Source organism: Halichoerus grypus, chromosome 8 (assembly GCF_964656455.1).
Source record: "Halichoerus grypus chromosome 8, mHalGry1.hap1.1, whole genome shotgun sequence".
Taxonomy (NCBI): domain Eukaryota; kingdom Metazoa; phylum Chordata; class Mammalia; order Carnivora; family Phocidae; genus Halichoerus; species Halichoerus grypus.
Window position 1 is genome coordinate 67,368,833 of NC_135719.1, and position 13,530 is coordinate 67,382,362.

A 13,530-nucleotide genomic window follows, 5' to 3' on the forward strand; every position below is an offset into this window, starting at 1 on the left:
TACCCTTATAGTTACAGACATCTGCATTTTTAGAAGAGTTTTACCCATTTATTATTATTTTTTTATTATTCAAGAACTGTTGACCTACTAGGGATGTAGTAGAGTATAAAACTTGAAAAATGCAGATGTTGAAGGAATAATAGATATCTTGTGCTTTAATACTTTGTGGCAGGATTGTACTATAAGCAGATGAATCAAACAACTATGTAAATCACAAACAAAAACTAAAAATGAACCAGAGTGAAAAAGGATACATTCCAGGCAGGATCTTTCTCTTTGTAACCTGTTATTTAAGGGACTACTAGTGATTTGTTCTAAATAGGATGTAAAACGTGTTCCAAATTACTCTTCCTCAGTCCTGCCTGCCAAAAACTCAAATGTAACTGTGATACGGCAACCCTTCCCAGGTTCATTGGCAGGTATATGTGTGATCTCAGAATACACAGGTGACATAGGTGTGATATGACAACTGATAATGGTAGCTTCATTTACATTGTTTATACTTCTATGACCAGACCTTAAGGGAAGGTCAGTATTTAAAAAACCAGGTAGTGTCTTCCTCCCTATCTCCAAATGCATGTCAAAAAAGAAGGGTGTTTGTGCTTCAGCTTTCTTTTTGCTGAGTAATACAGTTAAGCAAGTTTGTTTCCAAGTGACCTGTTCAGCTGTGTAAGCATTTTTATTTCAAATAAAATATATTTGTACTATGTGTGTCATTCATACTATCCATTCATACCGCACTATCCTCTCTATCAGGTAGTCCAACGGAAATATACCGCTTTTGTTCTTAAAAAAAAAAAAAAGTATTGCCACGTGGTATTTTTGGATATGTTAGTTTTATTAGGAGTATACTGATGTTCATGTTAATTTCTTTGGTTCTTTCTTAGATGTGGAAAAGCTGACACCAGCATTGGATTTACTTTGCTCAGCAATTAGAGAAAGTGATTCTGAAACCCAAAGCAAACACTTTTCAGAACAGTTGCTTAATCTTACACTGTCTTTTCTTAACAAACAAATAAAAGAGCTTTTTGTTCACAATGAAGGTAAGAATGGCATCAAAGAGGGGTGCAACTGCCCTATTCCTGTGTCAGGACAGAGATACAAGTGGTCCTATTGCATGAGAGAGCATGAGCCAGTAGAGTGCTATTTACTAAAGCTGAGAAAAGTCAGTGTATAATTGAGTGAGTGACATGGGTTCTAATACTGGGAAAGTTGACAGAAAGGACTAATCATTGTGAAAAGGGTTATATTAAATTACAGAGCTACTTGTAAATAGGAAAAAGCTCAGATTTTTTGGTCCGAAATTTAAAAACACTTCAGTGTTTAGAGTTTAAATTTTGGCTTTTTCTAGAGTTCTTTTGTAATCATAACAGCTTATGGTTTATTCCTTCTCTCTAGTTGTTGCTCTGTATGTATATGTATACACACACATATATTTTTGTATATATGAAATTGGCAAATTGGTCTTTTCTGTAGAACTAGATGAACATCTACAGAAAGGAGTGAACATTTTGACCAGCTACATTAATGAACTTCGAACCTTCATGATAAAGTTTCCTTGGAAGATAATAGATACAGGAGATGAATATGACGTAAATGAAAATGTTCCCAAAGTAAGAGAGAGCAATATATGGGAGAAACTCAGTGTTGAGGTAAATATGAGCAAGTATCACTTCTTTTATTTGCCAGATTTAGAGGATCTGAGAAAACAAAACAATTTAGAATCTTACATTTGTGATTCAGAATCTTTGGCAAGCGTTTAGGTTTTACCGATTTGGGGATCTCTGGACACGACTTCAGATTTATGTCTACAAGCTTCATTTATTTAGAACACATTTAAGTTCCCTCTTAATGCCAGATCTGCCCACTTGGATCTGGTGACAGGCACCCACCCCCAAACCCATGTGGGGTGGCATACTCTTAACACTTCCTCAATGGGTAGGGCCTGGCACTTTGGACTTAAGCATTCTGTCTGACCTATGGATAAATCAAATTACTGCTGATGGTTTGATCTTAGGAAACTTTGATTTTATGCCATTATGTCTTAGAAGTATACTGGATTTGAGTCCTCAGATTCTAGTTAAGATACCTTGCCAGTTAAATTTTCTGTGCTCACCTGCTTGCTTTTCTTTTTATGATAGAAGTAGTACAACCAAACCTTGTTGCCCTCTTTATGACTGGGGCCTAGAAGAATCCCTCCACCCACATGGGGAGTATTGGCTTTAGAAAGACAAAGACCAAAATAGCTTAACCCAGATGATAAGACTCAGTAGGGAGTGAAAGGGATAAGTTTGACATCCTGGCGAGTTCGCAGGACCACTGGTCTTGGGGTGGAGGAATGGGGAAGTACCTGGCGTGACTGCAGTTTCTGTATCTCTCATTCTCAAGCCAAAAAATTACTTGATTTCCCCTCTCCTTTTTTTGGCTTCTCTTTCCAGTCTCCTTTGCAGGTTTCACTTCCTGTTTTCCCTCTTTAATGTGCTTCAGGGTGCCATTCATGGTCCTCTGGTCTTTTTACTCAAAATAATTGATTTTTACTTTTTGGGAGGTTGTAGTCTACTTTGATGAAAGCTGTGAACTCTTGTCTCCAAACACATGCTTGTGAATGTGCGCATGTACACATACATACAGTTTTGCACATGGCTTCATGGGATTTACGGACCCCTCAAAAGCCCCAGGTTAAGAATGTCCCTTTTCTGTTCTCTCTTGAGTATTGGTCTTAAGTACAGGTCTTTATTTCTTCTTACTAGTATAGTAACCTAATGCCTTACTGTCTTGAGCTTGAATCTCTTTCAGTCCATTCTCCACATTGCTGCCTGAATATTCTTCCTAAAATATATATCTGATTATATCACCTTTTGCTTTTAAAATCCTTCAGTGTCTCCACATAAGTTTTAGGATAAATCCCATCTCCCATGTATAACACCCTGCATTATGGAACCTCTGCTTTTCTTTCAGGTCTCATCTGCTACTCTGTCCAACTTTTTCTCCAGTTAAATTGAGTAATTTGGAGGTTCCTAAAGACTGATACTGTTTCTTGCCTTTATGCCTTTGTGCATAGTCCCTGTCTTTTTTTTTTTTCTTTTTTTTTTAAGATTTTATTTATTTAAGAGCACATGCACGCGTGAGTCAAAGCAGGGGAGAGGGGTATGGGGAGAGGAGCAGACTTCCCACTGAGCAGGGAGCCCAGGACACTAAGATCATAACCTGAGCCAAAGGCAGATACCCAACTGACAGCCATTCAGGTGCCCCCATAGTCCCTCTTTTTGGAACACTTGTCCTCTTTCCTCAGTATATGTATATAACATTTGCCTTTTAAACTTCACCTCATAAGTCTTCTCTACTAGGAAGCCTTTTCTTTTTGTTAATCCTTTTATTTAGATGCTCTTTTTCTGGATCCTCCTGCCTAGCACCTTGGGATACCAGTATCATTGCCTCTATCATACAGGACTATACTCAATACTAAATTTGTGTATTTTCCACTAGTCTAAAAGCAGGGTCTGTGTTTTGGTCAATTTCATCTCCCCTGTGCAAATCCAGCAGCAGATTTTCAATAAAAGTCCATTAGGTGCTCAATAAATATATAAGTCCTATGTTATAATAAGGAAATGAAAAGGAACTTAAAAGGCAAATAGTTTTCTCTTTTTCCTAGGAAGTTATTGCCAATGCTATTTTAAACAACAAAATACCAGAGGCACAGACTTTCTTCAGGATTAGCAATCATTCTGCTCAAAGACTTGAGGAGCTGATTAGAATAGGCCTAAATTTGGTCTTCGACAACTTGAAAAAGAACAATATAAAGGAAGCCTCTGAACTTTTGAAGAACATGGTGAGTTGCATAATCTGTCTGATCTTAAAGTCTCTAATGTAAGAAAAGATCTCTATATTTAATACAATTTCTGGTTGATAGAAAAATTGATTTATATTCATAGTTATGTCACAGACTAAGAAATTTATATAGCTTGTACAGGGAAATAATAATAGAAATGTTCTTCATTACTGAGAACTTTTTTGAAGAGATTTTTTTTATTGGGAGTTTCCATCATTTGCTCTGTTACACTTCGCACTTTGGTTGAAGGAGACGGTGCTTCTCCTAGAAGGCTTCACATGTCAAAGCATGCCCAGGACCTACCTCATTTTTAGGGGGACATTCTGGGTTGTTTGTGCAACCCCTTATGTCTCCATCTGAGCTTTCTAGTAGCTTATACCTTTGCTTTGTGCTCTGTGGTTTTACTTAATTTGAGAAGGGGAAGGCCCAGAGGTAGGCCTCCTGGAACTAAGCTGAGGACCTGGCCCTAATCTGCATGGTTGGGGTCTTGCCCATGGTAATTTTCTGGAGGTATAGAGGAGTGAAACTGTGTAAGGGTTGCAATTTGCATTGACTTTTGTTTTCAGGTGAATCATTATAGCAGATACCTGTAGTTTTGATCATATGGTAGCCTAGCATTACCTTAGATTGTTCTATGTGCTGCCTTTGTTCTGGCAAAATCACTAAGGACTTTAGGGATAGGCAGTATGTATGTATGATAAATACAGAGAATGAACGTTCACAAGAGCAGAAAAGCTGTAGAATTCTAACAGGATACATGTCTGTAATAGAGTACTTCTTTACCCAACATATATTTATGGTTAAAATAGCCCTGTTACAAAATGTAAAGGTTTTGAAAATTTTCTCTGTTTACTGTAGGGCTTTGATGTAAAAGACCAGTTGCTCAAGATATGCTTCTATACAACTGATACAAATATACGGGACTTTTTGGTAGGTAAAGGTGAGGCTATGTAGTTTACATCTTCTAGTAAACCTTGGTGAAACTCCAAAATGAATTATTTTAATATTCAACTACTATCTAGTAAGTAAAAGTATGAGAACTCCTTTGTATTTTTTAATGATTGTTTTGCATTTGTGGTAAAAGAAAATTTGTGTGAATTTATATATACCTCAAAAATTCAAAATACAATTCTTAAATGACATTTAATCTCATGACATTTGTTTTGCAATTGTGCTTGATTTTTGTGAGATCACTGGTTAATTATTTTTTATTCAAGGTTGAAATTTTAAAAGAAAAAAATTATTTTTCTGAAAATGAAAAAAGAACTATAGACTTCGTGCATCAAGTTGAGAAGTTTTATTCAGGACATTTCCAAGAAAATATGCAGATCCAGTCCTTTGCCAGGTAGTCTCATTAGCCCACTTTTGATAATATGGAAAAAATACTATGGACAGTGTTTAGTTTATAATTGTTAGCACAGATTTTTTTTTTTATGTGGAACTGAACTTACATTCTCTATGAAGATAAAACTTGTATCATCCAGAGAGGACTCAGGAATTTCCTGTCATTTCCATATGTGTATAATCACATACATATTTTTAAGATAACAAATACAAAAATGAGAGTAGTGAATTATGTGTTTGCTAAAAGAGTAGAAGTTCATGAACAGATAAAAAAGAATGATGCTTTTCCCTCCAAAATTAAAAACATTTATATCACTATTGTAGGTATTGGATAAAGGAACGGGATTTTTTCAAGCACAAATCTGTTTTGGACTCACTCCTGAAATATGATCCTAAAGATAAATTTAACAAACAGGACCATAGAGTTGTGTTAAATTGGGCTCAGTGGTGGACTCAACTAACACAAGAATCCATCCTTCTCCCCAGGATAAGTCCAGAAGGCAAGTGTGAAAGAACCTAAAATCTAACATATTGAATGAGGATTAAATTAGGCATTGGTATTTGAATAGTTCCATGAGTCTCCATTTTAGAACTCCTTTTGGAGGAAACATAGTTGCTTTAAAATGCAAGTCATTGCATTAAGACCTCTTTCTTATCTCAAGAGTTTTGTAAGGGATTTCTAATGTGATACTGGAAGAGAAAAGCCATATGGTTCAGTGAATTGAGATTTCAAGGCTAAGAATTCTCTTCCCAGCCTCAAAGTGACAAAATCTTTGTTTTTCCAAATAGTCTTCATGTTTCTTCTTGTGTACCAAGGATCTATATCACACCAGGGTTCTGGGGAACAAACAGTGGTAATTCATAGAAGGTTAAAGTTTTTATTTATATTAAGGAGAAGAAAAGGGAAGAAGAGGCCTGAAAAGATAAGTGAAATACACAGCTAATTTCCAAGTTTCGTTTAACCACTGTAGTAATGAGAACAACATTTAGCTCTTCCTGCAGCTGACGTATTATGAAATGAGCAGTAAAGAGGAAAATAGTAAAATAAGCAGAAGGCCTGAATAATTCATATGTTACATAAATATTTGTGCAGATCATCATATCTATTCAGTTAATTAGTGTTGAGTTTCGTGTCAATAATCATAATTCATTGTTATTTTAAAATGTGTTTTATTCCTTTTTTTTTAATGTTATTTTCTTCTTAATGCAGAATACAAATCGTATTCTCCTGAAGCCCTCTGGAGCTATCTCACAGCTCGCCATGACTGGTCAAGCATTATCTTGTGGATTGGAGAATTTCAGACTCAGAACAGTTGTGCTTCGCTTGAGCAGAACAGATGGCCCCTTCTGACTGTTGATGTTATCGATCGGCATACTTGCTGCAACAGCTACATGAGGAATGAAATTTTAGATCAGCTGGCCAGGTATTGTCACTGTGGGGATGAACACAAGGAAGGGCAATAAAAAATAATGGTGTAATTTTTGCTCTGAAATGCCATAAATCCAGTGCAACATCATTTCATAGTATTCAGAACTGTAAGGGTGTTATCATCCATTGAGGTTTTAAAATCACATGCATTTAATATCATGTGGTAGTGAATAGGCTCTCAAATTGTAGATGAAGGTTTTCCTCAAATCATTAAATGTGCTTTGGTGTAGAAATGGTCAGCTGTCAGTCCAGCGACAAGGACTAAGTGGCAAGAGCTGAGATGAGGATACCTTAGTGTCGAGTAACGTCTGCCACTCTTCTCCCAGCTGTATGCTGCATGTGGTTTGAACTAAAGAGAACTGCTCAGTTAAGAAATTAGTGAGGGGAAGTAGCTCTTGAAGTGATGGAGACTTTAAAATTTTAATTCATTGCTAAAAATAATTCTGTTAGATTGAACCGTGCGAACTTGCCATATGTGTGGGTCAAAAATGATTGAATATCAGCACATCTCATACGGCTACACCTAATCTGTCTTCCCAAGCTATAAAAATAATATAAGGAGACAATAACATGTATGTTAATTTTTAAGTTTCGTAAAGCTATTCCCCGTGTATTTATTTTATTGTATATTTATACTTATTGGGGAGGTATAGCTGTATTGCCCTACCCAACCTGAAGATGTGGAGAGTGAGATCTAGAGTAGAGCTTTGCCCAAGCCAGTTACTTTCAGACTTCAGTTCTTTTACCCCTGGGTTTCTATTCGCTGTTCTTTCCACTGCACTAAATCCTCTTCTTGTTTACCAAAAGTAAAATTACGTATAACTTGAATGCCTATCAAATATGTAGCTTAGTATTTGATTGCTTAAAAAGCTAGTATATGTATGACTTAACATGAATTATGACATTAATGAATTGAGATCTATAGCAACAGATTAAAGGGAAAAAAATCCCTGCTAGATACAGAAAAGCATTTGATAAAATTCAGCATCAATTAATAATAAAAGCTACATATTAGCAAACTAAGAATAGACAAATTTCCTTAACTTGAAAGGGGTATCTAAAAAAATCTTCTAGCTAGCAATATGCTTGATAGTGAAACATCACAAACATTCTCTTTAGATGTGGAGCAAGACAAGCCTGTCGTGGATTCTTCCGAAGTTGATCGTTAGAATAATGCCATCTCAATAAAAATCCCAGCAGGTTTTCTTGTGGATTTTAGCAAGGTGATTAAAGTATTTATATGAAAATGGAGAGGGTCAAGAATAGCCCTGAAAAAGAACTTGCCCTACCAGATATAAAACCTTATTCTGTTTATTTTTAATGAGCATAGAAACAAACTTCTGCATGTATGCTCACTTTATATATGACAAAAGTGGCACTGCACAGTGGGCAAAGAACAGTTTTTCGACAAAGGGGGTTGGGATAACTGGATAGCTATGTGGGGGGGGGGAATTAAATTGGACTTTCTGCCTTCTATCATGTATACAATCAATTCCAAGTAGAAAATCTAAATGACAAATGTGAAACTATAAAGCTTTTAGAAGATGTAGAAGAATATCTTCATGACCCTGGGACTAGGGTATGCTTTCTAAACGCCTAGAGGGGTAAAGGAAGAGAATAGTTACCGAGACCTAGAGAACTGCCCGGCATGAGTTGTGTTCCCTAGTGGAGAGTGTCAGCCAACGTGCAGTCATCCAGCACAGAGAGAGCCAAGGTATCCCCATCCTCTCTTTTTTCTGACTCTTATCATCTGATGGTGATTTCCCATAGGGTGAACCAAAGTAGAAGCCTGAGGACACTACAGTCTTCTGTCCAGGTGATCCTCCGGGGATAGAGAGCAGGAGAAGAGTAGAGCTTGGATCTGGAGGGGAAAGATATCAGAGCACATAGGCATTTCACAAAAGAGGAAGCACAAATGGAAATGTAAATTTGGTTTACCAAAAATCTAGGAGCACCTGTAATGACCATCAAACGTAGAGAGTGGATAAATAAAATGTATTATAATCACACAGTGGAATATTATGTAACAATGAAAAGGACCAAACTGTAGTTGCAGGTATCAACATGGATAAATCACACAATGTTGAATATAAGAAATAAGATTAAGAACAATATATCCAGAATGTACCATTTATATATAAAGTTTAAAATAGGCAACACCCTACCATATATTATTTGGGGTTACATATATGAGTGGGTAAAACTATGAATAAAAGTAGGGAATGGTTATTACAAAATCAGGATAGTGGTTAGCTCTGGGTAGCAAAGGACATGCAGTGGGGGAGGAATACACCAAGGGCTTCCAGATATAATATTCTATTATCTGGGTAATGGTTACGTAGTGTTTCTTTAAATGCCACATTATATGCGTTCTATACTCCTTTGGTACATATACTTAACAGTAAATTTGTAAAAAGTAATATTTAAATGCAAATTTCTATTCTTGTTTAGTAGTTGGTCTAGTTAAATTATTCTGCTTTAGTTTTTTGTTTTTGTTTTTGTTTTTTTAACAATTTTGTTAGGCTATTTTGGAAATTTCGGTGGTTAAAGCCTCTAGCTTCAAGAGCTAACCACTGTTGCCAAAGTGGATTGTATAGTACCAGTCAAAACCACAAAAAAAAAAAAAAAAAAAATGGAGATAGATTAGGTTTTTGAAATATTTAAGATAACTCTAGACTGTCATTACTACCTTTAAATATTAAAATGGTGCGTGAACCTTCATCAGAAACTAGCAAAATATAGTCAGAACATCGTTATAGAGTGAGACTTGGCAGTCTTAATTTGTAAATCCTTAGTTTTAAGTAGTTGAGACTTCAGCAATGGAAGTGGTTTGGTCTGCTCTGAATCTGGCAACTTTGTAACTTGCCATCTCTGAAACCTGCTCAACAGGAATGGGATTTTTCTTAAATCTGAACTAGAAGACTTTGAACTCTTCCTGCGAAGACTGAACCGCATTGGGGGTGTGATGCAAGATGCTCTCCCCATTCAAAACTACAGATCCAAAGAAGGTTGGGATTTCCATTCTCACTTCATTCTCTATTGTTTGGAACACGGTCTGCAGTATCTTCTCTATGTCTATCTTGATTGTTACAAGTGAGTACTGAGAACTGATTTGTCTTTGAGCAGGTCTTCACATTTCCTCTTTCCATACTACTTCTGAACATGACTTTTAGGAAAATACGAAACATTCACTTGAAGAATGCTGGTTTTTTTTGCTGTAGCTCCCCAACTCCCTCGCCAGCTCCACCACTTGGTACCTTAGTTCAATGCTGCATTCAACTAAATGCTTATCATGTGTTTTTGGTGATGTTAATCCTGTAACATCTCTGTTAACCTTTTAAATAACTAGAGAGAATAAAATGAAAGAAATGCTATAGAAGTTTAAAAGAGGGGAAAATTCTAAAAGTTAACTTGGAGTTCTTTGGTACCTTCATTCCCAGACAAATGAATGTTAAACAATTTTGAATTCATAACCACTACGAGGTATGTTAGATATGCTCTACAATTTATATTTAGATAGGTGAATATACATCAGTACGTACCTGCCCAAGATCAACCTGCAGAATCATATGTGGACACTGTGAATTACTGTTGGGTCAGTAATACAAAGAATTGTAGTCTCTAATATTGAGTATGCAGTGTTCTTGGCACTAGGCTAAGTGCTTGAGGTGCACTGATTCATCTAATATTCCCAAAAGTTCTATGAGGTGGTTACTCCCATTCCACAGGTGAGGGAACTGGAGTGTTGAGAGAGACTATGTGCCTTAAAGTGCACAGTTCTAGTAAATGGCACAGCCAGATTTAATTCTGCTTAGGTTTTATTGCAGAGCCTACACTTAATGTGCTAATGAGAACATTTTTATTTTATTTTGTGTATTAAAGACTAGGAATTCAAACAGATGATGTTTTTCCGGTTCATACCATTGAGGCTTATTTAGACACAGGAATTTTTTCCCCAAAGCTACTGGCAAGAGAAGATGTAAAAGTCATATTCAGAGGATGTATTCTGAGACTGAATTCTTCAGTCCTAGCTTCTCTGTAGTGTGTAAAACTTTTCAAAAACCTCTGAAGTTTGAAAATGCTAAAGAGTTTTTGACGTTTAAAAAAAAATACAGTAGGGGGTACCTGGGTGGCTCAATCGGTTAAGCATCTGCCTTCGGCTTAGGTCATGATCTCAGGGTCCTGGGATCAAGCCCCACATCGGGCTCCCTGCTCAGCGGGGAGTCTGCTTCTTCCTCTGCCCCTCCCCTCACTCATTCTCTCTCTCTCTCAAATAAATTAAAAAAAAAAATACAATAAAATATAAAGTATCTGAAAGGACAAGGTATATGTTAATCTTATAGGGTTGGTAAAATTTCATCATGGAAGTAAAGACATTATAAATAAAATTATCTGTCTCTAAATTCTTCTCTATTTCCAGATCATATGGAATATATAAAGCACAACACAAGGAGTATATAATGTTATATTTACTTTTAATTACAGAGTTCCTTTTTTAAAACTCATTATCATTTGAGCAAACATGGTTATAATTGTCTTATCCTGTATGTTAACCAGAATTTGTTCTTTTGTTTTATATACAGACTTAGTCCTTCAAATTGTCCCTTTTTGGAAAAAAAAGAATTACATGAAGCTTACCCTTGGTTTGAATTTTTAGTTCAGTGTCGACAAGTTTCCAGTAATTTAACAGGTATGGGTGTACTGTATTAAAATACAAAAATTTCTTTGGCTACGGGCACCTGGGTGGCACAGTCAGTTAAGCGTCGGACTCTTCGTTTCTGCTCAGGTCATGAACTCAGGGTCTAGAGATCGAGCCCCCTGTCAGGCTCTGCACTCAGCAACAGTGTCTACTTGAGATTCTTCCTCTCCCTCTGCCCTTCCCACTCTACTCTCTCTCTTTCTTTAAAATAAATCAAATCTTTTTTTTAAAATTCTAAATTTTTTTTTTTTTTTTGCTAAATAACTGGTCTGTTGAATGGCATTTAATTGGTGAGTTCTAAATAAATCACTTGGCTCTAGACAAATATCTGACTATAACCTAGGCTCAAGTTTTATTTAAGAAGCAGAAGACCAAAAATGTTTCCCTCTCTCCAGCCAAGAAAAGCCAGATGGCATGTGTGCGTGTGTGCCCTTCCCCCTCAGCCTCATGCTTGGTTGTCTTTGGATATCTCTAATCTCACCAGTTTATCACAGGCTGAATTCCTGCTGTCTGGTAGATGGACACCCTGTTTCTGTGAAGAAGTGGCCTGTCTTCCAGGTGCCTGCCCTGAATCCTTTAGTAAGCAACTCCATATGGAAGAGGAAGAAAATCCACAGTGCATGTGGGATTGTTGTGGCTTCTGTAGTAGAGCTCCTGAGGGAGAGTTTGGCTCCGGTTAGAATCAGAAGAGCCCTGGGAGCACCCCCCCCCCCCCCGCCCACTTGAGGGATTAGCTGGTGTTATTCCAGAGATTCTCTCCAGAAAGGGGCCAGGCAGAGCCACTATACAGGCAAGAAATATCAACAGCCAATCTTTTATGGAATTCCTGTTTTTTTCCCAAATAAAGAATTTTTTCATAATGTGGATTGGGTTTTTTTGTTATGTTTTATTTTGGTTTTTTTTGATGCTGATTATAAAATAATACATGTTCATTGTAAAGAAAAATTGGAAGCCACAGACAACTATCTAGAAGATAAAACTCCACAGGCAGATAGCCTAGGTAGATAATCATCAACAGGCAACTCTTGATATATTTTAATGTATTTTGTTCTAGGTACTTTCTCTAAACTTTTTTTTTAGCCTGGTCTATATTATATTTCATTCATCCAACAAATATTTATTAAGCTCCCACATTGTGACAGTCTCTAAGTACTAGGGATACAACTAGAAATATCTCTGTATTTATATATTGCTTTTTTCATATAGTAATTATAAGAATTTTCCTGTGTTCTTAGAGACAATGACTATTTTATGTCTACATAATATTTCATCATATGGATGTACTGTTAACTAATATACTGTTCTCTCATCTTTTGACACTGAGGCTATTCTCAATTTTTTTCTATCATAAATAATAGTCTTGTGTATATTTGAACATAAAATTTTTGTCTTTGTTTCAGATTATTTCCTTAGTACAGATAGATTCCTGGATATGAAATTACTGGATCAAAGGTTATATACATTTTGAAGGTTCTTGCTATAAGGCCAGATGGCTTTTCAGGGGAATTAGAGCATTTTATCCATAAGTCCCAGCTTCTTTGTGCCCTGACCAGCTGTGTGCTTGAGGATGATTATTTTTGTTGATAAGGAATATACGGCATCTGAATATTATTTTATTTTGCATTTCTTTATTGCTAATGAACTACATATTTTTATATGTCAAACATATTTCCTCCTTTGTAAATGGTTATTTACTTTGTCTACTTATCTGTTAGAGTCAGTGTTTTGGGCATTGATTTGTATGAACTCTTTGCTGAAGACATTAATCCTTAGGTTGTCATTTGCTGTTAATTTGTTGTTAAAATTTCCCCCCTAGTTTATTACCTTTCAATTTTCTTCTGTTTGTCTGTTTCAACACTTGTTTGTCTCAATTGTCTGAATAGAAGTTTTTACTTTATGTGGACAGATCTTTCATTTTTTCCCTTTATGATGTTTTCCAGTTGCTTTTCATCTTAGAAAGTACCTCTTACTGTGGATAGAGTTAAAAATTTTCTTCCTCAGAATTATGTAATTTTTTCTCTTAAGGAGAAAAACCTACTCTTGTATTTTTCAGATCCCAAACTGATCTTCCAGGCTAGCCTTGCAAATGCTCAGATACTGATTCCCAGCAACCAGGCCAGTATAAGCAGTATGCTATTGGAAGGACATACCCTCCTGGCCCTTGCTACGACAATGTATGCCCCTGGGGGTGTCAGCCAGGTATGGATAGCACTTTTACCTATTATGGTA

The 13,530-nt window shown here is 36.3% G+C and overlaps 1 protein-coding gene across 5 annotated transcripts in view; it reads left to right on the forward strand.

Annotated features, from left to right (window-relative positions):
• The window catches only part of SPG11 (SPG11 vesicle trafficking associated, spatacsin), a 92,770-nt gene that overhangs the window by 24,455 nt on the left and 54,785 nt on the right, over positions 1 to 13,530 (forward strand). For all 5 annotated transcript variants that reach the window (XM_078079417.1, XM_078079418.1, XM_078079419.1 and 2 more), the window contains exons 9-18: positions 888 to 1,043; positions 1,477 to 1,652; positions 3,653 to 3,829; positions 4,688 to 4,759; positions 5,047 to 5,174; positions 5,498 to 5,673; positions 6,384 to 6,597; positions 9,492 to 9,695; positions 11,186 to 11,292; positions 13,355 to 13,500. In XM_078079417.1, coding sequence (XP_077935543.1) covers positions 888 to 1,043; positions 1,477 to 1,652; positions 3,653 to 3,829; positions 4,688 to 4,759; positions 5,047 to 5,174; positions 5,498 to 5,673; positions 6,384 to 6,597; positions 9,492 to 9,695; positions 11,186 to 11,292; positions 13,355 to 13,500 — 1,556 coding nt within the window. The remainder of the gene's footprint in view (positions 1 to 887; positions 1,044 to 1,476; positions 1,653 to 3,652; positions 3,830 to 4,687; positions 4,760 to 5,046; positions 5,175 to 5,497; positions 5,674 to 6,383; positions 6,598 to 9,491; positions 9,696 to 11,185; positions 11,293 to 13,354; positions 13,501 to 13,530) is intronic.